The sequence below is a fragment of the Mastigoproctus giganteus genome, chromosome 10 (assembly GCF_048544385.1).
Source record: "Mastigoproctus giganteus isolate SK-2022 chromosome 10, ASM4854438v1, whole genome shotgun sequence".
Lineage (NCBI taxonomy): Eukaryota > Metazoa > Arthropoda > Arachnida > Uropygi > Thelyphonidae > Mastigoproctus > Mastigoproctus giganteus.
This window is the reverse complement of record NC_143584.1, coordinates 144,939,107-144,967,086: the sequence shown is the minus strand read 5'-3', so window position 1 is coordinate 144,967,086 and position 27,980 is coordinate 144,939,107. Positions and strand designations below refer to the sequence as shown.

The window sequence follows — 27,980 nt, the reverse complement described above, 5'->3', positions numbered from 1 at the left end:
AGTCCGGACGGTCTGTGACAGCCAAATCCTCTGCTTGCACCTTCATGATGGTGGGACTGTTACTAATCCTGGGTATAACCTCCATGCACCTCGACCCCTGCTTATGTTGGTTCACACCTTTGTGGTCACCCACCAACATGGTGGGTGACCACAAAGGTGTGAACCAACATAAGCAGGGGTCGAGGTGTGGCGCCCACACCACATGGAGGAACGCCGCCCTCCATGTTACCAGGCAGTACTAGGTGGTAGATGACTCTCACCAACCGTTGAAATACCACCACTTTGCTTATTGGAGGCTTGAAGTGGTGGAACCCATGTTTAGTCTCTAGAGCTAAGTTCCGGTCAACCCTTCCCTATCTCTTCCATCATGCAGTATGATTGATGACTTTTGAGATTATGATGAATGTCGTGGCGAGATCCAATATTCCTTACATTTTGAGGATACAGCTCTAAAACGGTGTTCGCAGGCCGGCCGCTAGTTAGTACACCGGACCAAACCTATTAGTAACTCTCTAGGAAGCTTCCGGATCAGCTAGTGTATAATCTTGCTACCTCTACTCTGCCAGATAGTGACTGGAGGGAGTCCAAGTAGTGTGTATGCGGGGAGCATTGTCAAGGCCACGTTATGTCAAGGATCTGGGTATATTCTTACCACATGTACGCCATATCCAAAAATTGCATTACTTCATACAGCATGTCCCCCCACTTTTTCTTACTATTGAATACACCATGAATTGTCAAACTAATAGAGCAAGCTTATCTGCGAAAAGATCTAAACCTCCCAAGCACTTCCTAATTCATTTCACAAATAAAGGTGGTCTCAATTCTAATCTCAACGATGTCCATTTCCACTTACAGTCTGCCAAACCCCATGTACTTTTTCTGACAGAATCTCAGTTATCGGTTGATTCAACTACTGCTCATCTCAGATGCCCAAATTATTCGCTGTATGATTCCTTTCGCCTGAAAGGTGTTACTTGTGCATATGTCCGTTCTGATATTCCCTGTCAGAGACTTGGCAATTTGGAATCTCCTCTCTTTGATCTTCTCTGGTTTAAAATCTCTCTACCTCATTGTGTCAATTCATCTGTTGTATCTACCGTTCTCCCAACTCCACTAATCACTTGGAGCTCTTTGACTTCCTCTCTTTGCAACTTGACTTTCTCCAGTCCAACTTTCCTAACAGTGAGGTAATTTTCCTTGGTGATTTTAATGTTCACAACTCCAGCTGGCTTCCGTTTTCTAGTCACACTGACCAGCTGGTCGAGATGCCGAGGCTTTTGCAATTACTAATGACCTTGCACAGATTGTTCATTTACCTACAAGAATACCAGACAATCCTAATCATACAGCCAATATGCTTCATCTTTTTCTCACAAACAACCCTTCTAAGTAAACGGTTGAAGTGAGGGGTCCTTTAAGCACTACAGATCACAATTTGGTGATTGTCTCTTCTCCACTGGAACCTTTATCTCATGGCTATTCCCAACCTCGTGTTGTTTGGCATTACAAGAATGCAAAATGGAATGACCTGCGAGACTTCTTTTCTTCTTTTCCTTGGTCGGATTACTGTTTCAAAACTTCTGATGTCAACGCTTGCTCAGATCGTGTCAGTGAAATTATTCTTGCAGGAATGGAATCCTTTATCCCACACTCCACTTTAAAATCTTGTCCTTTATCTAAACCTTGGTTTTCCAATAAATGTGCTAAGGCTGTTCAAGAGAAGAATGTTGCATATCATAATTGGCTTGTTTCTAATTCTTCAGTTTCATTTTCTGCCTACACCAAAGCTCGCAACAATTGTAAAGCAGTTATTAATCAGTCTTAGCCAGTGCTCATTGCACTTCAATACAATATATTCTATAATGGGGTGTAAGTGTACTCCCCTCGTCTGATTCATAGCACTATTATTGGTGGCTATGTGTAGTACTTCAAGCCATGAGCGCTGGCAGTAATCACATGAATAGTCGATAATTTCGATATGCCATTGGGGATCAAGGTTGTGCTCAACCCAATAATGTTCAGCGATTGCGGAGCATTCAGAATTAGCAGTTCGCAGAGCCACCTCATGCTCAGAATCCCAATCTTTCAATCTTCTACCAGACTCGCCTACATAAAGCTTGTAGCATCACCCTCAGCATGAAGTTTGCGGTCCTTCTTTGTAAACCTCCCATTACACATTTGGCTATGGGTGTGGAAGCATCTCTCGACAAGCTACCTGAAGAGACTGTTAACGTAATTCGCTTTAAAACAGCTTCGATTTTGCAGAATATCCGGCCTGTTACTAATAACCTCAGACGATTTCAACGGGAAGCTCTTTCTTCTTTGTACAAAGATGGCACTATTGTAGTTTTGCCTGCAGATACAGGGTGAACACTGTTGTCCTGGACTAGTCGGAGTATATTCGTAAAGCCCATGCTCTATTACAGGATCGGGAGGTTTATGAAACTGTGCAAGACTCTCCTGTGAAAGTGTTGGAATCTAAAGTTAATAAACTTAAGCATTCTTGGATTTTAGCTAATAAGATTATCAAGAACGTCCACTGGAAGCTTCGTGCGACAAGTTATCGACTACCGTAGTTTTATGGACTTCTAAGGATCCATAAACCTGATGTTCCTTTACGGCCCATTGTTTCTTTATATAATACACCTGAGTATGAGGCGCCTCCGTAGCCAGGTGGGAAGGAGCACCAGTGCGTAGCATAAGCTTCTTGATTAGACCGGGGTTCGAGCCCGTCACCACCAAATACAGAGCACGTGGAAAGGTCAGGGAATGACCACCGCACCGGAGCAATATGGCCTTAGTTGCTAATGCTCCTAAAAAAAAAAAAAAAAAAAAACCAAAAAACCAAACCTGAGTATGAACTTTCTAAACATGTTGCCAAGTTATTAGCACCCCTTGTTGGGAATGTTTACACTTTTTTCAGTAGTACGCATTTTCTGCGTATTATTAAAGATTTTATTATTTCTGAAAGAGAGGTTATGGTCTCCTTTGATGTGGTTTCTCTGTTCCTGTACAACAGGCTATCGCCTGCGCAAGACGTCTTTTGAGCAGGGATACCACACACTGGGAGATAGAACCTCACTCTCTACAGATGATATTTGTACTGTTGTCAATCTGTGTTTAACAGGCGGGTGTGATCATGTAAAATGATTCTCTGTTCTGCCAAATACAGATCACAGCTATGGGTGCCCCTATTAGTCCTTTTGTGGCCAATATCACCATGGAGGAACTTGAGAGTCAGATTTTCCTGTTCTGACTCTCTTACCTCTTCCTATCACTCTCTGGTGTCATTATGTTGATGATATTCTTGCAATTGTACCCCAGGGATCAGAATCTAGACTGCTGCAATATCTCGATTCCCTTTCACCTGTCATTCAGTTTACGATTGAAATAGAGGTTGATAATACCCTTCCTTTTTTTGATGTGTTAGTCCAACGCGTAGATTCGCGTTTAGTAACTTCCATTTTCAGGAAGGCAATATGTGCAGGCTAATTTACCAATTATGGCCCTGTGCATGCCCAGGTTCATTTACATAGCACTGCTCATACTTTATTCTCCTGTGCTTGGATGCACTCTAGTTAGACTGGTGACAGGCAATTGGAGATTTCTAAAATTAGGGCGGAGCTTTCAAATTGCAGCTATCCACCTCATGTTCTAGATAGATGTGAGCTTTAGGCTCACAAATTTGTTACGAAAACTAACCCACCTCACATCAGTCAATTTATCTGTACCGCCTGCATGTCCTATTATCTGAGCGTATCGGAACGTCTTACTAGGATTTTGCGTCTCCATCATATAGTATTAGTAATGGCCGCATGGTGCAAGAAAGCCTATGGCTTATGCTGCACCAGCCAAAAAAAAAAAAAAAACGAATAAAACAAAGATAAAAAAATAAAATAAAATAAATAAATAATAATAATTAATAAATGAAAAGGAAATTAAACCTATCATCCTATGCGCTTCCCTGACCCGAAGGTACTATCCAAACGACCTTTGAATTTCCTCAAACTGTCGGCCTCTACCACCCATGTAGGCAACTTATTCCAGTAATTTATAACTCGCTGGCTGAAATTAAACTTTCTGCAGTCCAATCTAAACATTTCCCTCCTTAATTTGAATTTATGTCCCCTAGTTCTAGCAGGCACCTCTTTAGCCAGGTGGGAAGGAGCAGCAGTGCGTAGCACACGCTTCTTGATTAGACCACAGTTCGAGCCCGTCACCACCAAATATGGAAGATGCGGAAAGGTCAGGGAATGAGCACCGCATATTCCCAGAACAATATGGCCTTAGTTGCTAATGCTCCTAAAAACCAAAAACAATGACAACCTAGTTCTAGCATCATTTATAATCTTGAAAATTTCATCCTCATTCATTTTACTGATGCCTCTCAGAGCCTTAAACACCTCAATCAAATCTCCTCTAAGGTGTCTAGTTTCCAAACTCTGCAACCCACATATTCGAAGTCTTTCTTCATAAGGACGTCCCTTTGCCAATCTCAAAAGGCAAGTTACCCATCTTTGCACCCTTTCAAGAAGCTCGATGACTTTCTTTAGACGTGGTCTCCATACTTGAACACAGTATTTCAAGAGATATAATGGTGTTATAATGAGATATAATGGGATATAAGGGGTTATAATGAAATATAATGGGATATAATGGGATTATCTCAAGTCTCTATCTCTACTTGCAAAAGTTCGATAGATCATCGATAGGCCACCATGGACCTTCCTTGCAACCTGTTTACAATGCTCAGAGAATTTCATGTCTGACCGTATCGTAACACCCAAGTCCCTTTCCTCCAATACTGGGTTTAGTTGAACTCCACCAAGTGAATAAGTTATTTTGGGATTACCATTTCCCAGGTGTAATACCTTACACTTTGTTGGATTAAAGCATAGCTGCCATTTCTCTGACCATTCCTGAAGAACAACTAGGTCTCTCTGAAGAACCTCAGTTTGACAGTGATCATTAACTACTCTACCAATTTTAACATCATCTGCAAATTTAGACATCACGCCCTCTATCCCTTCATCGATGTCGTTTATGAAAATTAAAAACAACAGTGGTCCTAATACTGATCCTTGGGGAATCCCACTTCTTACATCAACCCAATCTGAGGAATAGCCATTTATCACAACCCTCTGCCTCCTGCCCTGAAGCCATCCTTCTATCCATCTAAGGATTTTTCCAGTGATTCCAACCTGTTCCAGCTTATAAAGTAACCACTCATGTGGGACTGAGTCAAAAGCTTTGCTGAAATCTAAATAAACAATGTCGAAATTATTCCCTAAATCCAGCTCGTGAGTGACCCTTTCAAAATAGCGAAACAGATTTGTTAGACATGATTTTCCCTTTACAAAACCATGCTGAGTATCCTTGAGAATTTCAATTCGATCCAAATGATCCTGAATTCCACCCTTGATCATTGCCTCCATGATTTTTCCTACAACTGAAGTCAGACTGACAGGTTGATAATTTCCCACTTCACTCTTAGAGCCACCCTTATGTGAGATACATTGGCACTTTTCCAATCCAAGGGAATCTCCCCAGAGTCTAATGAGGCTCGCATAGTTAGCCTCAATGGTTCAATGCACTCACTTGCCGCCTCCCTTAAGATTATAGGGTATATTCAGTAGTGAGCTATAGTGGGCTTGCGAGAGCCCATTGTTATTTTTTTTGACAAGTTGTGAGCCCATTGTTGAGACGATCATTTATTTTACAAATGAAATCCTAAATGCGCAATTATTGAGTATCCAGAGCCGAAACTACAGTGGGGCGAACGAGTCCCCATTCCCAGCATTTTAATGGCGCAATCGATCGGTTATGTATTTTAAAATTGCTTCGTTTTTGATTTAATTACTGTCGGACCTCTGTTTCACCAACTTCTTTATTCCGAATTTTTTAAAATTCCCATTGGTAATTACATTTAAAATATAGTAGTTTCCATAGAACGAAAATTATTTCCATGTAACAAACAGATTAGGAGAGACAACTTTGAATGCATTGTTCTCACCTCTGGCCTTTAGGGATGTAATTAGAAGTAGCGAATTAAGGGTGAAAGGGATTACCGTTCCACAACCTTAGTGGTGGCCGTAAAACTTATGCAGCCACATTCGGAGAAGTCGCGCTAGTCAATATGCTTTCCATAGCCAGTCAGAGGATTAAGAAGATTCCTGACATGGATAATAGCCTCTGGTCAACCTGTGTTGTGGTTCCCCTTTACTCCGACAAACGAGCGTATGTTTTTCGGGGAAGTGAGTGATCCATGCCTTCCAGTAAATTTCTCCTGTCTATGTTTACATGGTCACAGTAGCTGAACATCTGAGTGATTCCAATATTTTGCAGTATTCAAAGAACTAGTGACAGTAGCAACATATGGGGGGGGATTGAGGAAATTAAGATATTATATAAACTTTACGAAGATGAAATGTTGACAGATTTTGAAACTTTGTCGAGCCTTTCACTGCGCAGAAAATGTTCTAAAATATAATGGCATACAGGCAATAATTAAAAAAAAAAAAAAAACTATTACCAATTTCCAAAAAACTAGTGTGAATTAAGGGTTATTGCTAAAGAACTTGATGTGGAAACTACAAAGATCGGTCGTGTGTTCGGGCTACGAAGAGCAGCTTGTAGCTTGCGAATGGTAATTGCGAGTTAAGGGAATTATCCTGCATTGTGAAAACATTTTGAATCAGTGGCCAGGCACGCGACTGCATAAATATATGTGCCTTGAGTAACCCGGGTTCAAGCACCGTGACTGCTGAATATGGTGCAGTTTCTTGTATTCTCTCTACCTTGTGAACTCCTCTGACCATGTGGTCACCCTGGAGTATAAACAGAAAATTTATTTTTATTTGAGATTGTTAAACTGACTTTTAAATCTGGAATTTCTTAACCATTTAGCACTAATGATCGACATCCAGCAGGAGCTCTCTTACATTTCAGAAGCTTTACAGATTCACTATGGCAAAAGCAGATAAATTAATTATTCGAACTATCAATGCTATTGCTAATTTGAAAAATTCTGAAGGAAAATATGAAGCTAAAATTGAGAGTTTATTTGTTATTTGGTTTTTAGGAGCATTAGCAACTAAGGCCATATTGCTCTGGGATATGCGGTGGTCATTCCCTGACCTTCCCGCATCCTCCATATTTGGTGGCAATGGGCTCAAACCCCGGTCTAATTAAAATTGAGAGCATGTTCAAGTGGAAAGAATTTGAAGGAATCAAAATCGAAAGTAAAAACAGTAAAATTACTTCGTGACAAGTTATTAAATGCATTGTTTATCCAGGATAAGTTATTAATGCAACAGGTGATTTTAAATTAAATAAAGAAAATAATCATACCATTGAAAGAAATTTTAAACATATTCTACCGGAAATCGTGGAAGAACTTTCGTATCAGTGACAATACTGTGAAAACCGAATAAGAAATTTGTTTTCCGATAAAATATGAAATAAAAATTAATGATTTTAGAGATTTTGTCCAAGACAGTTTATCTATAAAATCGAATGAAATTCCCTTTACAATTAAGAAAGCCAGAAATATCTTTGAAACCATTGCAATTAGCAGTGCTTAAACTGAGCGAGATTTCAGCGTAACGAATAATATTGTGTGAATGAATGAATAATGTTGAAAATTAAACACATTGCAGATTATGATGACCATACATCTAAATGGAAAACCATTGCTTCAATTTTATCCGGATCATTATGTCAATATTAATAAAGAAGTAAATTTCATATGGCAATTTTTAAAAGAAAATTTTCTTGAATATTTGTGCAATACTTTTTTTTTTGTAATCTGTGATTTTTGTGTACCTTTTCTAGAACAGTTTGTTTTTTATGTAATATTTGTTTTTATATTCTACAATGTTTTGTGATAATTTGTTATTTGTAATATGGGAAATATTTTTTTTATTTTTTATTCACAATATTAAAATTTTATCATGAAAAAAATGTATCCATTATATTTCCGTAGTTGTAAAAAAGAAGAATAAAAAATTTGCAGGTCTGCAGAGCACGAGCAGTAGATGGTTTTATGTGAAGCATCCTTTTGGAGGGGGGGGGGGTACCAACCGAGTAAATCTGATCACAGAAGTGACGTCACTTCAGTGACCAATCAGATTTACTCGGTTGGTACCCCGCCCCCCCCCCTCCAAAAGGATGTTTCACATCAAAAAGTCAGGCAAAAGTGCGAGCCCATTGTTAAAATATTCACAGCTCATCACTGGGTAAAAAAAAGTAAAGTGCAGCCATTATCAACCCACTGCAGGGTGGAAGCCTCCTCAACAATTCATGCTGAGGGAAATGGACCATAATCTGCCACGCTGGCCCAGTGCGGGTTGGCAGATCGACCGTATTCAGCAGTCAGGGGCTTGAACCCCGGTCTACTCAAAGAGCGTGTGCTACTACACTTCCGCTCCTGCCCACTCGGCCATCACTGGGTATATTTCATCAACTCCAGGAGCCTTACTGGCCTGTAGACTCGAAAGTTTTTTCCTTAAATAATCTTGCGAAATTTCAATATCATTAATTACATATTTTTCAACTCCACTTCCACAATTTCCCATTGCCACAAAATGTTTTTCATTTGTAAATATCGATGCAAAATAACTGTTGAGTTCATCTGCAATGGCAGCTGGTGTATTTAATACTATCCCCTTTCCCTTACGTAAAGGTCCAATCTGGTTTGTCCTGCTCTTCTTGGCATTTATATATGTGATGAATTTTTATCCTCCCCCCTTTGCTCTGTTTCCTAATGATTTCTTATAAACTGCCTTTGCCTGTCAAACCTTTTCTGTGGCTCTACTACAGATTATCTTGTAGCTGGTATAGGCTTCAGTACGTTTTATTGCTCTGTAACCTTTCCATGCCACCTTTTTCTGCTCAAGTAATGTGGCAACTTCACTATTCATCCAACTTGGAACACTCCTCGTGGAGTATTTTTTTAATGGTAAATACGCTTTCAAGGCGTCTGTGATTAATGTCTTAAAAGCATACCACAGTTCAAATGCATTCATTCTCTGTGCGATATCTACCCAGTTAATAGAGGCCATGTAGTACCTTAAGGCATCGTAATTTCCTTTTCTGAAATTATAACCCATTCCTTTGCCTTTTACTACTGCTACCTCTCTCATCATCATCCACCGTAGAACTCCGTGATCACTTCCTGCTACTGGTTCCCCTACTGTCAGCTCTGTTATGTCATCTGATTCATGGGTGACGATGAGGTCTGGGATATTCTTTTCTCTAGTACTTTCCTTGACATGTTGATACAAATAACAGTCATCTAGTTGATTTAAAAATTTTGTTCCCCATGTCGAGTTTCCTTCACATTTACTCCAATCAATTATAGGCAAATTGAAATCACCCATAAGAAGACATTGATGCTTACTTGCCCATTCCATTTGCATGTAGAGGCTTTCGTCATAATCTTCACAATCACCTGGTCTGTAGATTACTCCTACTCGCATTATACCTTTGTTTCCAACTATCTCACACTATACAGATTCTATACTAGCATGTGAAACGTCTGAATCCAGGAAAGCTATCATCGCACTAAGGCTGCTTCTAATAAGAAGCATTACCCCACCACCCCTTCTATCTACCCTATCCTTCCTAAATACATTATACAAGCCGTGCTGAAACTCATCATTCCCAATTTCCGGGTGGCACCACGTCTCCGTAAGCCCTATTATGTCCGCGTTACTTGTTTTAACCAACAGTTCGAATTCGCTCATTTTATTGACAACACTTCTAACATTACTATATAAACAATTAAAACTTACTGTTCTTATATATTTAACAACCCTAACACAACCCTTGAAGTTTTTTAGGCTCTCTTCCCTGGCATTAGCTACCCGCTCACTTGAAACCTTTCTGCCCCCAGACCATCTAGATAATATGTCCAGTTGGGGAAACAAATAAGAACTCTTGAAGTATGTGCAAGAGTTACTTTGACCAATATTATCAGATAAATGCATGTCAGTATTACCCACATCCCCCCTAACTAACAGTTTCCCTGAACCTTTAAGGTATCCTCAATAATACTGGCAAAGACTTTTGCACCACCTTTGGTTAAGCGTATCCCGTCTCTGCAAAACAAATTCCTTCTACCTACAAGTGTGGGCCATGCTGATAGAAATTTCCCCCCAAAAGCCTTGCAGAGTCCTTCAAGTCTTGAGTTAATCCGCAAGGCTTTTAACATATAATCCCTCCTATCATGTCTAGGCAGAACTGCAGACACATAGACATTATGGCCTAGCTTGCAGCATTTCCTCGGCATGGTCCTGTATTTTTCCAACAAATCGTCAGATCGTGTATGTTTAATGTCATTAGTTCACACATGAATAATAATATTCTCTTTACTCCCCTTAAAATCTGACATCTGTTGGTGATATTATTAATAGTTGCTCCCGGCTGACATACCCTGGTTCTACTGCACCTATCCTTATTACAAAAAATATTCTCCGTTTCCCTGACAATAGAGTCTCCTAATAAAACAATGTCCTTTTTAACCAGAGTAGTTTGCACTTGGTTTTTCTGTTTTCAGGCCCGAATCAGGTGTGCATCACTTGGTAGATTGCTGGAGCCTTGAGTCCCTGACGAGGTTCCAGATGCATTATTCTCGAGGGCAAGCACCCATTTTTTCAGGGACTCAAATTGTTCCATCAGTGCACCAAACTGTAATTTAAAATTGCTGCACTCCTTACATCGATCACAAAGAAAAGAATTCCCAGGTGAGCTATGATTAGTCACCAGGTCGACTTTGGAAAACATTCCAAAAGTTCCGCAAAGGATTAAATCATGACTCACCCGTAAATCGCCATCGGCTATTTCCGTGTGAGTCACTAGCATTAGCATTAGAATTAGTAGAGGCATTTGATGCAAGAAAGCAAGCTTATGCAGCATCAGCCAAAAAAAAAAAAAAAAAAACCACTTCCACTTCACCCCTCTGTTCGTTCAAAATACCTGTCCAGCTGAGCCTTAAACTTATTTAGGCTATCAACCTCCACCACAAGGGATGGAAGTCTGTTCCACCAACCAACCACCCGCTGGCTAAAGGCAAATTTCCGCATGTCTATCCTACATCTGTCTTTCCTCAATTTGAATTTATGCCCTCTCAGGTGATTTTTCTGAGCTAGAGGAAGAATCCCATCAGCATTGAGCATGCTTAAACCATTCAAGGCTTTATACACCTCTATCAGATCACCTCGCTGGTGCCTAGTCTCCAGACACTGTAATTTGCAAAACTTAAGCCTTTCTTCGTAAGAGCACCCCTTTGTTCCATTCACTAATCTTGTTGCCCTTCTCTGTACTCGTTCCAGCAGCTCTACATCCTTCTTGAAATGAGGCCTCCAGACCTGTATACAGTACTCTAGGTGTGGCCTGACCATCGCCTTATACAATGGAATAATCACCTCCTTATCCCTGCTGGAAAAATTCCTGTATATCGTAGACAATACTCCATGAGCTACTCTTGCAGCCCGTCTGCACTGCTCAGAGAACTTCATATCTGCCTGCACAACCACCCCCAAGTCCCTTTCATTCTCTACCACTGTCAGTGTTGTACCACAGAGTTGATACGTTGCTGTGGGGTTGCTGTTTCCCATGTGTAGTACTTTACATTTGTCAGTGTTAAACTTCATTTGCCACCTCTCAGCCCTTTCCAGATCCTGTTGCAGCAGCATAGTGTCAGTAGTGTCCTTGACAACCCTGCCAACCTTTGTATCGACTGCAAACTTGGACATTAAGCCCGATATACCATCATCAATATCATTTATAAATACAGAAAACAATAATGGACCCAATACTGAACCCTGGGGACTCCACTAATAACATTAGCCCACGATAAGCAGTGTCCATTGATTACGACTCTCTGTCTTCTCCCCCTCAACCACCCCTTTATCCATAGCAGCAATTTGCCTCCAATGGCACAATGCTCCAATTTGTGTAGCAGTCTTCCATGTGCAACAGTATCAAAAGCCTTTCTAAGATCCAAGTATATAATATCAAAGTTATTCCCTGCATCCAGTTCTTTTGTGACTGCATCATAGTATCCAATCAAGTTGGTCAGGCAAGACTTCAACTTAACAAAACCATGCTGTGTCTGAGCTATAACTGAAGTCTTGTCTAAATGATCCTGCAGTGCTTCTTTAACCAGTGCCTCCATTAATTTTCCTGGAACAGAAGTTAAGCTCACAGGTCTATAATTACTTGTGTCAGCCTTTGATCCTCCTTTGTGAATTGGGGTCACATTTGCACATTTCTAGTCTATGGGTACCTCCCCTGAGTACAAGGAAGCTCTCATAATTATGGCTAAGGGTTTGCTTACTTCCTTTGCTGCCTCCTTTAATATAACTGGATAGATCCCATCCACCCCCAGGTGCCTTTCTTGTGTTTATCTTCAACAGTTTCTCCTCCACTTTACTCCCAGTTATTTCAAGATTCTGTAGCTTACTGCTAGAGTTGAATACACCTCTGGCATTCCCCTCGCTGAATAACTCCTCATGTGTGAATGTCGATGCAAAATATTCATTTAGTTTGTTAGCTACCTGAGCAGGATCATCAACACTTGACCCATCAATATCAAGTGGACCAATCTGATTCATCCCCTTCCTTCTAGAGTTTACATAAGTAAAGAACTCTTTGCTGTTTTTCTTTGCATCCCTTGCCAAGGATTTCTCGTAATCTGCCTTCGCCTGCCTAACCTCCTTTGTAACTTGGTTGCATATCAACTTGTATCTATCATAGGCTTCTGTGTCATGTGTTAATTTGTATGTATCCCATGCATTTTTCTTCTCTGCCATATGCCTCATTAGTTCATCTGACACCCATTTTGGCCTAAACCTTGAACAATATTTCTTAGTTGGTATGTAAAGCCTAGTAGCTTCCAAGGTAAGTTCTTTGAATGCTTCCCATTTTGAATTTGCTGTTGGTAACATCATCAGTTGGTCCCACTGTATAGAATTTAAATACTGTCTCAGTCCATCGTAGTCGCCTTTACGGAAGCAGTAACCCTTCCCTTTACCCCTAATGGTAGTTACCTCTTTGAGTAAATCCCACTTCAGCACACTGTGATCACTGCCACCTAGTGGTTCATTTATCTGCAGATTCTTAATGCATGAAGAATCACTGCTGATAATCAAATCAAGAGTATTACTCCCTCTAGTTGCCTCCCGAACATGCTGATGTAGAAAACAATCATCCAATAAATCCACAAAAGCCCTGCTAGTGTGTGAGTAACCAGCCCCCAAAATCCAGTCAATATCTGGGAAATTAAAATCTCCCATTATAAGACACTCTGATTTACTGGCCCACTCTATTTCCCTGTACAGTTCCTTATTATACTCATCAGAGTCATTAGGCCTATAGCACACTCCTACTCTCAATTTTGATCTCCCAATGTTTATGTCACACCAAACTGACTCCACACTGCACTGTCCAGCGATGTCAACTGGCTTCACTTCCTTGGTTTTTATGTGTTTCTTAACTAATAGCATAACACCTCCCCCCTTCCTATCCTGTCTATCCTTTCTGTAGACGTTGTACTCCCCAAATTGCAGTTCCGCATCCCTTATATCTGTATGACACCACGTCTCTGATATCCCAACAATATCTGCCTTCGATGTTTTGAGTCACGATACCCTGTGACGTGTTTAAGGCAGATCTCGTAACTACCATTCTAAAATTAGCTAAATATCAATGAAAATTAACTTTAAAAAATTATATCTATAATATTATTAAAATCAAACTGTTACAGGAAAACCTATAACAAAATATTCCAACAATATCTAAATAAATCAAATATTTAAAAGCAATAATCAACAGTTAACCAATCCACTTAACTGAGGAGCCCTGACGAAGTGCGTCCGCTCACCTTGTGTGCAACTTCCGGGGAGGAAATTATAATCTATAATTTCTAAGGTTAAAACACCTGTTCCTCCTTTCCTACACAGTGGTTCCATATACCATATCCACATTGTGGGGGTTGTTATGTAGGTCAGTCTGGTAGAAGATTGAAAGATCAGGTTTCTGAGTTCAGAGAGGTGGCTCTGTAAACTGCTAATTTTGAAAGCTCCACATTCACCGAACATTATTGGGTTGAGCAGCATAATCTTCATCCCCAATGGGATATTGAAATCGTCGACTATTCACGTGATTACCGCCAGCACTCATGGCTTGAAACAATACACATAGCCACCAATAATAGTACTATGAATCAGATGAGGGGTATTATTATAGAATACACTGTACTGCAGTGCGATGAGCGCTGGCAATCATCACGTGTATGTAATTCTGCTTTACTGACACCAGACTCGTGATACATGATCATGCCCAGCTAACTATTGTAACCATCAATATATACTGAAGTACACCATTCACAGGCTAGCTGATGAAGAGGCACATTGATTCGAAAGCTTCCAAGTATTTTAACGCATTTATTATATATATTTTATCTTATTGTATTTTAACTTTTTTATCTTATTGTATTTTAACGCTTTTATCTTATTGTATTTTAACGCTTTTATCTTATTTTATTTCTGTTTTATCTTATGTATATAAAATTTTTATTTTAATAAATTTGTTTTAACCAGTTAGTCGGTCGCCCCAAGAAACTTTGATGATATATTTCTTTTCTGCCACATGTCTCATTAGTTCATCTGACACCCATTTAGGCCTTGAACAATATTTCTTAGTTGGTATGTAAAGCCTAGTAGCTTCCAAGATTAATTCTTTGAATGCTTTCCATTTTGAATTTGCCGTTGGTAACATCATCAGTTGGTCCCACCGTATGGAATTTAAATAGTCTCAGACCTCCGTAGTCACCTTTACAAAAGCAAAAACCCTTCCCTTTGCCCTTGATGGCAGTTACGTCTTTGAGTAAATCCCACTTCAGCACATTGTGATCACTGCCACCTAGTGGTTCCTTTATCTGCAGATTCTTAATGCATGAAGAATCACTACTGATAATCATATCAAGAGTTTTACTCCATTTAGTTGCCTCCCAAACATGCTGATGTAGAAAACAATTACCCAATAAATCCACAAAAGCCTTGCTAGTGTGTGTGAATGTCCAACCCACAAATTCCAGTCAATATCCCGGAAATTAAAATCCCCCATTATAAGACTCTCTGATTTACTGGCCCACTCTATTTCCCTGTACAGCTTTTATTATACTCATCAGAGTCATTAGGCCTATAACACACTCCTACTCTCAATTTTGATCTCCCAGTGCTTGTGTCACACCAAACTGACTCAACACTGCACTGTCCAGCGATGTCGAATGGCTGTACTTCCTTGGATTTTATGGGTTTCTTAATAGCATAACCCCTCCTCCCTCCCTTCCTATCCTGTCTATCCTTCCTGTGCAGGCGCCTTCATAGCCAGGTGGGCATGATCAGCAGTGCGTAGCACACGCTTCTTGATTAGACAGGGGTTCAAGCCCATGACCACCAAATACGGAGGATGCGGAAAGGTCAGGGAATGACCACCGCATATCCCCAGAGCAATATGGCCTTAGTTGCTAATGCTCCTAAAAAAAAACCAAAACAACAAACAAACAAACAAACAACAAACCTTCCTGTACACATTGTACTCCCCAAATTCCAGTTCTGCATTCCTTATATCTGTGTGACACCACATCTCTGATATCCCAATAATATCTGCCTTTGATGTTTTGACCAACATCTCAAATTCATCAAATTTACTTACCAAATTCCTGGCATTGGTGTACATGCAAGTATACATGCACCTGTTTCTATTCTTAGCTACCCTAACAGGACCCATGTGTTTATTTGTACCGCAGTGACTCCCAGTAGTCTCTGAAATATCCTGCATCTTGTTTTCCAGGCTGCTGCTCATTCCAACAGAAGCAGTGCAAGAATCACTTTCACTTCTGCCAGCAGCTACTGTTAATCTATTACTCCATGTATCCCCCCAAGCTAGAAGTTTTCTGACCCATCTAACACTGTTTCGATAGCATCAGCAAATATTCTCTCACTCTTTCTATTTAAGTGTATCCCATCCTTGTAGAAGCAGTCTCTCCTGTTAACAAGGACAGACCAGGCTGAGAAAAATTCTACCCCTTGAGCCTTGCACAAGCTCTCCATGGCCAAATTGATCAACAAGGCTCTCATCATATATTCCCTCCTATCGTGTCTGGGCAGAATTGTAGACACTTTCAAATTCAACCCTAATTCACGGCTTTTTTTCAACAGTGACCTGTACTTTGTTAAGTAATTCCGCTGGTCTCCTACTCTTAATATCATTAGTGCAATGTGTACAACAAAGTTGTAAGGTGTTGGCTGTATGGTTAGGAATGTCCAGTATTCTGGTAGGTAAATGAACAATCTGTGTGAGGTCATTAGTAATTGCAAAAGCCTCAACATCTTGATCAGCTGGGTCTGTGTGACTAGAGAAAGCCAGCTAGAGTTGTGAACAATCACCAAGGAAAATTACCTCACTGTTAGGAAAGTTGTATTGGATAAAGTCAATTTGCAAAGAGAGGAAGTCAATGAGCTCCAAGCGATTAGTGGAGTTGGGAGAATGGTAGAGACAACCGATGAATTTGACAGAATAAGGTACAGATATTTTATGCCATAAAAGGTTGAAAAGAGGAGATTCCAAATTACCAAGTCTCTGACAGAGAATATGCATTAGTACCACCTCTGAGACAAAAGGAATCATACAGCAAATAATTTTGGCAACTGAGATGAGCAGTGGTTGAATCAACCAATAACTGAAATTCTGTCAGAAAAAGTACATGGGGTTTGGCAGGCTGCAAGTGAAAAGGACATCATTGAGATTAGAACTAAGATCAGGTATATTTGTGAAATGAACTAGGAATTGTTTGGAAGGGTTAAATCTTTTCGAAGTTAAGCTTACTCTATTAGTTTGACAATTCGTGGAGTAACTCAATTTTTTTGTGAGTAACATAAACACACCATACCATGGTACACATGGTATGGTGTGTTTACACCAATATTATATACATGGTAAGAATATACCCAAATTCTTGGCATAACATGGCCTCAACAATGTCCCCCGCATACATACTACTCGGACTTCCTCCATTCACTATCTGGCAGAGTAGAGGTAGCAAGATTATACACTAGCTGATCTGGAAGCCTCCTAGAGAGTTACCAATAGGTTCGGTCCAGTGTACTAACTAGCGGCCAGCCTGCGAACACCGTTTCAGAGCTGTATCCTCAAAATGTAAGGAAGTTTGGATCTCACCATGATGTCCATCATAACCTCAAAAGACATCAGTCACACTGCATGATGGAAGAGATGGGGAAGGTTTGACCAGAACTTGGCTCTGGAGACTAAACATGGGTTCAACCAATAAGCAAAGTGGTGGTATTGCACTGCTTGATGAGAGTTACCTACCACCTAGTATTGCCTGGTAATACAGAGGGTCGGCATTCCTTCATGTGGTGTGGGTGCCACACCTTGACCCCTGTTTATGTTGGTTCACACCTGGGTGGTCACCCACCATGTGCTTGCACATGGGGGTTACCCAGGATTACTATTTATCAATGACATACAAGAATTTTGCCAGCAGGGATAAGGAGATGATTATTTCATTATATAAGGCAATGTTTAGGCCACATCTAGAGTACTGCACATAGGTTTTGAAGCCTTAGTTTAAGAAGAACATGGACCTGTTGGAGCAAGTGCAAAGAAGAGCAACAACTGGTGCGATGCGCAAAAGGGTGTTCTTGCCAGGAAAAGCTTCATTTTTGCTACTGCAGTGTCCAGAGACTAGGCCAATGCATGGAGATCTGATTGAGGTATTTAAGGCCTTGAATGGATTGAGTAAGCTCAATGCTGATGGAATTCTTCCTCCTGCTTAGAGTACACCCGTGTGGGTGGGGGAGCATAAATTCAAATTGGCGAAGGATGATTGCAGATTGGATGGGCATAAAATTTCTCTTTAGGCAGAGGGTGTTTGATTATTTGAACAAGTATCCCATTGTAGAGGAGGTTAGTTTGAATAAATTCAAGGAAGAACTAGATAAACTGCTACAAGAGATGAACAAGGAAATGGTAAGCATTGGCTCCCCCCCCCCCATTTTTTTGCAGATGCTGCACACTACAATTTTTAAAATAGCATAAAAATGAGTTTTGCAAATAATGTTACTTTATTCTATTGTACATTACTGTTATTTACGGTATGTAACAGTACATCAATCTAGCAGTGCCTACTTTTATATAATACAGAAAAAGTACAGCCACTGCCAGACTTATTTAAGGGTTGCGTTCTGCAGAACATACAAATTGTTTTTATTGTTTTATAGTAGTGACCTCCAGAAATGTGTTTTAGAAAAATATCACAAAGGGGTTCAAAATTGATTCTTATAACAGAACATATGTTAACAATGAAAGTGTAGTGCAATTTCCATTATAAAAATTACCTTTTAGAAAGATAAATAGCTTAGTTATACAGCAAAAATTTCAACTTCTGAGATCTTCGAACGAATTACCAAAAAAAAAAAAAAAAAATTGCGTTATTAGGTTCACATTATGATATTTTCACAATACCTCCATTTATTCCTATGGGAAGCAAAATACATTTCCACGATTTTTTTTTAAATTTGCACTGGTCGGAAAAACTTATGTAAAGTCGAATTTCCTCAAGTCGAGTATTACATTATCCTGGGAGTGGCTGAACTCAATTTTATCATTCAGCACAAATGTTAACAAAAGTAAAAATCTTATGCATTTCTTGAAAGAAGGACACTTTGTGGCATTCTTATATGAAAATACAATGTTTAATTTAGAAATTACTGATGGATTAATCATACAAATTAAATTAATTGAATACAAGATTATATTAAAAATTAATTTAATATTCTTTTCAGCCCAAGAATGCAATGAAGTGTTCTTTCAAGTAGTTTTTCCATCTGAATTAAAAATATGCCTTTGAATGATTATCTCAGAACTTATGTATTCTGTAAAATCATTAAATGTAGGACTAATATCACTAGAAGTGAAATTTTTATCGCTAAGAATGAGAACTGCTGTATCTTATGGGTGCTCCATAGCCAGGTGGGCAGGAGCAGCAGTGCGTAGCACACACTTCTTGATTAGACCGGGGTTCAAATCCGTGACCACCAAATACGGAGGATGCGGAAAGGTCAGGGAATGACCACAGCATATCCCCGGAGCAACATGGCCTTAGTTGCTAATGTTCCTAAAAACCAAATAACAAACTGTATCTTATGGAAACCAAACTAAAGATATATGAATATATATTAAATATATACTGAAACATACCTTAATTTCATCATGATGTCTGCTATATAGAGTTTCAAGGTTCATAGATACATAAGTAGTTCCTGAAGATCCCCACCAACAATTATTCAATGTCATCCAACAGTTTACATTTACTAATAAGCATTGCTTATTATTATATTTAACAGTATCCATTATGACTGAATAAGCACCTATTACTTTATTTTCTGGAAAATAAACTGACAGATAGTCTGATTTCAGAAGATCTTGTATTTCTGTGGGATCTAATAAGGCAACACAAACATTTATAAGAAAAAATAAATCAGAAAAAACAGTGAAGATGTTTTAAACAGAAGATAGTACTAAAACTATTAAACATTGTAATTATTAAAAAATATCATTGTGATAATATTTAACAATTCTTGTTGTGATGTATGGGATTTATTGTGATAGAGAAACACATTTAACAAATACATATAAATGCATGAAAAGTCCATTTCAATAATAACTGAGAAAATTAAAAACAGATTTATATCTATCATTAGAGCCAAATTAATATTAAAAAGTGCATGAATGCTGTAAAAACCATAAGAAATGCTAAAAAATAATGAATTTTCACTTTTTACTTCCACCCATTATATTATTCTTCAGTATATTAGCAACAACTTCCAGTACGTTCAGCGTGCACAAACATTAAACAAAGAACAATTGCATCAATACTGATTAATTGTTGTTGGTGTAGATAAGAGGCTGAACTAGAGATAATAAGCAAAAATGAAGAGGGCTAAGATGAAGAAAAGAAGACGAAAAGGTGAAGGATGTTAGCATTGCACTCTACACAAAATTAATGCAAACTATTAACTAATTTGATACAGAATGTAGTAGCAGATGATTTAATGGAAGTGTTACTTTTGTGAAATAAAGTGACTGACTAATAAATAAGATACTTTTAGAAATTAAGCTTATTTTCTTGAGCCAAAAGAAATAAGTGATTTCTTTTGCTGCTTATTATTATTATTATTATTATTATTGCTAATTGTTTATTTTTTTAAGAAAGGAACTAATTAATAAGCTTTGAAAATGAACTAATTGATCTGATTATCAGTAGTGATTCTTCATGCATCAAGAATCTGCAGATAAAGGAACCACTAGGCGGCAGTGATCACAGTGTGCTGAAGTGGGATTTACTCAAAGAGGTAACTACCATCAAGGGTAAAGGGAAGGGTTTTTGCTTTTTTAAAGGTGACTACGGTGGTCTGAGACAGTATTTAAATTCTATACAGTGGGACCAACTGATAATGTTACCAACAGCAAATTCAAAATGGGAAGCATTCAAAGAACTTATCTTGGAAGCTACTAGACTTTTCATACCAACAAAGAAATATTGTTCAAGGTTTAGGCCTAAACGGATGTCAGATGAACTAATGAGACATATGGGAGAAAAGAAAAATGCATGGGATACATATAAATTAACATGTGACACAGAAGCCTATGATAGATATAAGTTCATCTGTAACCAAGTTACAAAGGACGTTAGGCAGGCGAAGACAGATTACGAGAAATCTTTGGAAAGGATGCAAAGAAAAACAGCAAAGAGTTCTTTACTTATGTAAACTCTAGAAGGAAGGGATGAATCGGGTTAGTCCACTTGATATCAATGGTTCAACTGTTGATGATCCTGCTTAGGTAACTAACAAACTAAATGAATATTTTGCATCTACATTCACACATGAGGAGTCATCCAGCAAGGGAAATGCCAGAGGTGTATTCAACTCTGGCAGTAAACTAGATAATCTTGTAATAACTGAGAGTAAAGTGGAGTTGTTGAATATAAACATAAGAAAGGCACCTGGGGTGGATGGAATCTATTCAGTTATATTAAAGGAGGCGGCAAAGGAAGTAAGCAAACACTTAGCCATAATTATGAGAGCTTAATTGGACTCAGGGGAAGTACCCATGGACTGGAGATGTGCAAATGTGACCCCAATTCACAAAGGAGGATCAAAGGGCAACATAAGTAATTATAGACCTGTTAGTTTAACTTCTGTTCCTGGGAAATTATTGGAGGCACTGGTTAAAGAAGCAGTGCTGGATCATCTAGACAAGACTTCAGTTATAGCTGGGACACAGCATGGGTTTGTTAAGGAGAAGTCTTATCTGACAAATTTGATTGGATATTATGATGTAGTCACAAAGAAACTGGATGCAAAGAATTACTTTGATATAATATATATTTGGATCTTAGAAAGGCCTTTGATACTGTTGCACATGGAAGACTGCTGCACAAATTGGAATAGTGTGGCACTGGTGGCAAATTGCTGCTATGGATAAAGGGATGGTTAAGTGGTAATCAATGGACACTGCTTGTCGTGAACTAATGTTATTAGTGGAGTCCCTTAGGGTTCCGTGTTGGGTCCATTTTTGTTTTCTGTATTTAAAAATGATATTGATGATGGTTTGTTTGTTTGTTATTTGGTTTTTAGGAGCATTAGCAACTAAGGCCATATTGCTCCGGGAATATGCGGTGGTCATTCCCTTGACCTTTCCGCATCCTCCGTATTTGGTGGCGACGGGCTCGAACCCCGGTCTAATCAAGAAGCGTGTGCTACGCACTGCTGCTCCTTCCCACCTCGCTACGGAGGCGCCCTAATTGATGATGGTATATCAAGTTTAATGTCCAGGTGTTCAGACGATATGAAGGTTGGCAGGGTTGTTAATGACACTAATGACAGTACACTGCTGCAACAGGATCTAGAAAAGTTGAACAGATGGGCTGAGAGGTGGCAAATAAAGTTTAACATTGACAAATGTAAAGTACTACATATGGGAAGCAGTAATCCCAGAGTAACGTATCAACTCGGTGGTACCACACTAACAGTGGTAGAGAATGAAAAGGACCTGGGGGTAATTGTGCAGGCAGATATGAAGTTTTTTGAGCAGTGCAGATGGTCTGCACGAGTAGCTCACGGTGTCTTTTCAATGATATACAGGAATTTTTCTAGCAGGGATAAGGAGATGATTATCCCCTTGTATAAGGCAATGGTCAAGCCACACCTTGAGTACTGTATACATGTCTGGAGGCCTCATTTTAAGAAGGGTGTAGAGCTGTTGGAACGAGTACAGAGAAGGGCAACAAGATTAGTGATCGGGACAAAGGGTTGCTCTTAAGAAGAAAGGCTTAAGTTTTGCAAATTACAGTGTCTGGAGACTAGGCACCTGCGAGGTGATCTGATAAAGGTGTATAAAGCCTTGAATGGTTTGAGCATGCTCAATGCTGATGGGATTCTGCCTCTTGCTCAGAATAATCACCTGAGAGGGCATAAATTCAAATTGAGGAAAGACAGATGTAGGATAGTTGTGCGGAAATTTGCCTTTAGCCAGCAGGTAGTTGGTTGGTGGAACAGACTTCCATCCCTTGTTGTGGAAGTTGATAGCCTAAATAAATTTAAGGCTCAGCTGTACAGGTATTTCGAATGAACAGAGTGGTGAAGTGGAAGTTTTTTTTTTTTTTTGGCTGATGCTGTATAAGCTTGCTTTCTTGCATCATATGCCTCTACTAATGCTAATGCTAATACTACCAACTATAACTGATGCCTGGAAAAAACAGTAATAAAATGCCAGAAATTTAGTGCAATAACACTCCGAGGGATATTAAAGTATGAAGGGTATCCAGGTTAGCCAGATGTAAGTATTTGAAGTTCTGTTTAAAAATCTGGGATTGAACACAGGAGAGATCCTTAAAAGGTTTGAAGGATAAAAGTTACTTCTTCTATTAAAAACAGAATGTCAATAATGTAAATGATCAGTTTAACCCTCTATCAGATATGAATTTAGTATTCTCCCAGTATGGTTTTAGTTTCTACTCACATCAGTAATTATTTTTAATTAGAGAGGTACAGCTGTAAAAAATACTTTACAGTTCCCCACCTGTATACAAAATGTGCACCATGCACCTGTGTGAATTTTCTATAGGGCTTTGGTTTTTAGTTTCAATTTCTCTTGCTTTGCATCACCTGTTTTTGAAGATAGGAAGTTTTTTTAGCTAATAAGACTACTGACATTGTGGGTATAACAGTAAAACCTTGATTTAGGCCTGTACGTTAATCAAACCGTACATTTAACTCTAAAGAAATACAAAGTTAAGAAATCAGTATTAGTGACAAATGATGCAAAGAAGCAAACTTATACAGTATCAGCAAACAAAAAAAAAAAAAAAAAACATCTGCATCATCAGTCCATCTCCTCTAATAACAGGTCTCTCTAGTAACATTTTAAGAAAAGGTTTTCTATTGTTTTTCTGCTGATAAGTAACCTGAACTACATTTTTAATTGGGAATTTCGAAAGTTACTTGTAATTTGTTCTATCACCTCAGAATTTTTAAGAAATAAAAAAAAAAAATTTGAATATTGGTGGAGGTGCTGCTGGTTTCTTTTGTATTTTTCAGATTTTGCAAAGAGGATATTTTTATATAAAACACTGAAAAAAAAATGTAAAAACAAATATCAAAGAGTACGTCCTATCAAGCATAGATGGCTAGAAAATGGATTTCTTATGCACTAAACTGAGATGAGCTTGCACCTTTTTGACTTCCCCAGGCAGCTAGTTTTAGTGGCTGTTCCTCTTTTCCAATAGTAGTCAACCATCAAACTGACATTCCATATCTTCTATTTTTTTTATATGCATGGAATCTTTCTCCCTTGCTAAAGTATTTAAAATTAAACTTAAACCCCACTTAAACTCTCTTATTTTCTGAGAAATAATTGAGATGAGAGTGCAAGAAGTGCACCTTAACATTCATATTGCAGCCCAGTTTTCTGCTCCCCAGTGTGTCACTCACAACCCCCAAACAATTGCATACTATTTTTATTGTTTATTTATTGTTCCCCAAATAATTGCATATTTTTAAAGCCAGCCCAAGGATCTCTTTCAGACTGATTCATGGATTTTTCAAATACAGTCTAGCAGCGTTTTGTTGAACCTCAAATCTGCAAGATTTGAGCACCAACAAAAATTCCTGCTTTTTTTTTTTCATATATAAGTGATTGGAATTTAGCGCAAACATACTTGAAACAATTTCCTTCTTTATTCAAGACTTCAACAAACTGTTCTATTAAATCTAGCTTTATATGCAGAGAAGGTAACAGTATTTGTTTCAATCTACTAGTAACGCATCTTTAATTTTCTTGAACCTGGAAGCAAAGACTGTCTTGATGTCCATACTTTCTTTTCCCAATATTCACTTCCTACTCAATTATCCCAACTGCACAGAAAGCAAGGCATTTTTGTGTAACTGTACTGTTGGCTGAGTAGCAGACCAATAACTACACACCAGCCAACCATGATACATGTACTAATTTTTTTCCTAAAGTTGCTTAATATTTTCATAGTAGTTTTCTTTTAAGTGTGTCAAATAGGCTATAGGAATGGATGCATACTTGTTTCCATTATATATCATTTATCGAGGATATATTGTGCATGTTACAATACACTGCATCCTCTTTGAATAAAAATAATTATTTTTCACAATATTAATAAAGAGGCCTGTGTACTCTGGATTCATTATTATTGTGGATTATTATGTGACACAGAGCGAAATGGAAGACAGAATAAATAATGACAGGTTTAATACTAATTGTAAAACATATATTAAATACATACAGTACAAAAGCTTTCAGTTGTTATGGTAAACTTCATCAGTCAAACTGATAGTTAAGAGTGTGGATGATGAGTTTGTGGTTATCCACAGAGATTTGGGCGACCGGCTCTTAGACTACCTCAATTCTTTGTTGCCTTTTATAAAATTCACCATCGAACTAGAATAACACAATACCCTACCATATAGGCGCCTCTGTAGCCAGTGCGTAGCACACGCTTCTTGATTAGACCGTGGTTTGAGCCCGTCACCACCAAATACGGAGGATCTGGAAAGGTCAGGAATGACCACCGCATATTCCCGGAGCAATATGGCCTTAGTTGCTAATGCTCCTAAAAACCAAATAACAACAATAACAACCCTACCATATTTAAGCACGCTTGTCTGAAGCGAGGGCATGAGCTTGAAGACAACTGTCGTCCATAAACCAATGTGTGCTGGCCAATTTACCAACTTTCAGTCAGCACATGCATGCAGCCATCTTCTTGGCACTGCATGGACCTTGTTAACCTGTGCCTGGACCCACTCTAGTTTTGTAGATGAGAAGCACACCGAGATTGCTAAAGTCAAGGTGGATCTTGCGAGGTGTGTTTATCCCACCAGTACCCTTGACAGGTGTGACCTACAGAGACATGACCACATAGCGACCAACAGGAACATCCAAGGTAATGACTCAACTGAGAGCGCCTTTGTCCCATACTATCCAAACCTAACACAACAGGTTTCTAAGGTCCTAAAATCACATGGGATAAAGTGTGTACAGCTCCCAGGCAGAAAGTTGCGATCCCTCATCTCTAGAGTGAAAATACTGGGTCTCACTTTACTACAAAGTGGTCTAGTCTACTACATCTCTTTCCATGACTGCACTAGCTGCTACATTTGGAAAACTGGGAGACAACTCAGCAAACGTCTTTCAGAACACGAAAGAGCCATCCGCTCGGCCATTGCCAAACACTTCTGGTCAACCTGCCACGACATTGACCCGCACCGCAATGTCATGAATATAGATAGATCCCGCCACTACCGACGATGCGCCTGGTTGGAGTCGTTGAACATCATATGCTCTAATACCTCAGTCAACAGAAGCAGTGGATATTGTGTCCACCCTATTATTGAAACAACCATTTTGATGAATGACAAATGTTGGCAATGTTCACATATATCACGGCCACAGGCTTCAATATTAAACAATTAAACACGCAATTTCATATATAACTGGCAGTACACGCCCTCATGTTCCACACTCTTAATTGTCAGTTTGACTGATGAAGGTTGCCATAATAACAGAAAGCTTTTATACTGTATGTATTTAATATATGTTTTACAATTAGTATTAAACCTGTCATTATTTATTATGTCTTCCGTTTTGCTCTGTGTCACACAATAATCTTTTTCACAATGTTTACACCGTGAAAAGATTGTTCCTGGGGCCAACAGATTCTTGTATTTCAGCCTTGATCCTAAAAGCTCTACAGGTAAACAGCTGTTGACCAGAGTTGTGAATTTCTTTGTCAGAATAGTTTATATTATTTTCTAAACTACAAATGTCAGATTCTGGATCTGATGGCACATGCTCAATGGCAACTGGTAGAGGTGGTACCAGTAGTTCAGGCCCATGGGATACACCAATAACATTACTTCAGCCTTAGGACTAATGTTGTTGGGGCAAGCAATGCATGGCTTGTTCTTTGCATTATAACCTGCAACATTTACATGGGTTAAGTACACTAAATACTAATGGTATCCTTATTCTTTCTTGGATGGCATACGCATAAGTGGACAAACATTTAAACTGAAAAAGTATGATGGCATGACAAATATGCAAAAATTTGCTTTCAACAGCCAAGTGTAATCGATTGGAGCATCTTCCGTCTAGTGTTGTGGACGTAGGTGGTTTGAATAAATTTAAGGAAGGATTGGATAAGTTATTAGAGGGGGATGGAGTTTTTGGGGATTTTTTTTTGGCTGATGCCATATAAGCTTGTTTCCTAGTAACATTTGCCACTACTTACACTAATAAAATGTATTTAAATTAGCTACCTTTTTTTAAATTTTAAACTATACAATTCATTTTTATTTATTACTTTTACATAATTTTTATTTTATGAGCAGGTATGTAGATGGACCAGTGGTGCTAATGTAATGTATACTGTTTAGTACACTGTGAGAATGAGCCTGTATTCAGCCACAAAAAAAGCATATGCTAGTAAATTGGCAACACAAAAGCTACAGCTGCTAAATTGATTGCATTAAAACAGTTGCAATAAAGTATGTAAACTCTTGTAGCCTCAGCAATCCAGAATATAAATGAAAATATATATTCTGGAGGGCTGAACATAAGAGTTTGTATTAACATTTCATAATTAAAAATTTTCAGCAATAAGGCACAATTTTCATTAACAAAAATAAGGAGAGCCATAACAATTTTATAAATTTATTTAAATAGTTAAACTTTATACATACCAATATATAACTTTAATCTTTTACTACATATTTCACGTCGGTAAGAGTAAGGAAATAGGGTGTCTAGTCCTGAAAACGAAATCATTAGTTTTAGATTTATTAATTCTATGCCTGAGAAAAAAATGAAGACCTTTATCTTTTACATACAAAATAGCTAAAATGGAGTTGAAAAGTGACATAATTCAATTTTATGTCTTTTTCAAGCTAATATTGTTTTGTTTTGTTTTGTTTTGTTTTTAATCTTTGAGACATCTTTTATTAGAATTTATCTATTGGACACACTTAGTAATACTCTGAAATTTACAAAAAGAAAAACTTGCCCATTACTGATCCTCTTCGAACTTGAGAAGATCGAAATTCTATGTCAGTTCCAACTTGGTAACGTAAAATTATATGCCTATGGAATATGAAAATATGTTGAGGTGTTAACTATATATAAATAATAATTATGGATTTAAATTTGATTCCAAATTTTTAAAGGTGAAGAAAGTCTGGAAAATAAAATTTATTTTCCATCACAAATTTCGTGTGTGCACTACTGGCCTAACAAGTCTGATTTGAGAAGACCAAAATACTATAACAATACAGAGGTTATATATATCAAAAACAAATGGT

General features: G+C 38.4%; 1 protein-coding gene across 1 annotated transcript in view; it reads right to left on the bottom strand.

Annotated features, from left to right (window-relative positions):
* LOC150079336 (uncharacterized) overlaps nucleotides 1-27,689 on the bottom strand; it is a 283,854-nt gene extending 256,165 nt beyond the window's left edge. The window contains exons 1-3 of the mRNA XM_090383035.1: nucleotides 27,686-27,689; nucleotides 27,366-27,434; nucleotides 19,291-19,532 (exon numbers count right to left, since the gene is read on the bottom strand). Coding sequence (XP_090239161.1) covers nucleotides 19,291-19,532; nucleotides 27,366-27,434; nucleotides 27,686-27,689 — 315 coding nt within the window. The remainder of the gene's footprint in view (nucleotides 1-19,290; nucleotides 19,533-27,365; nucleotides 27,435-27,685) is intronic.
* Nucleotides 27,690-27,980: the final 291 nt, after the last annotated feature.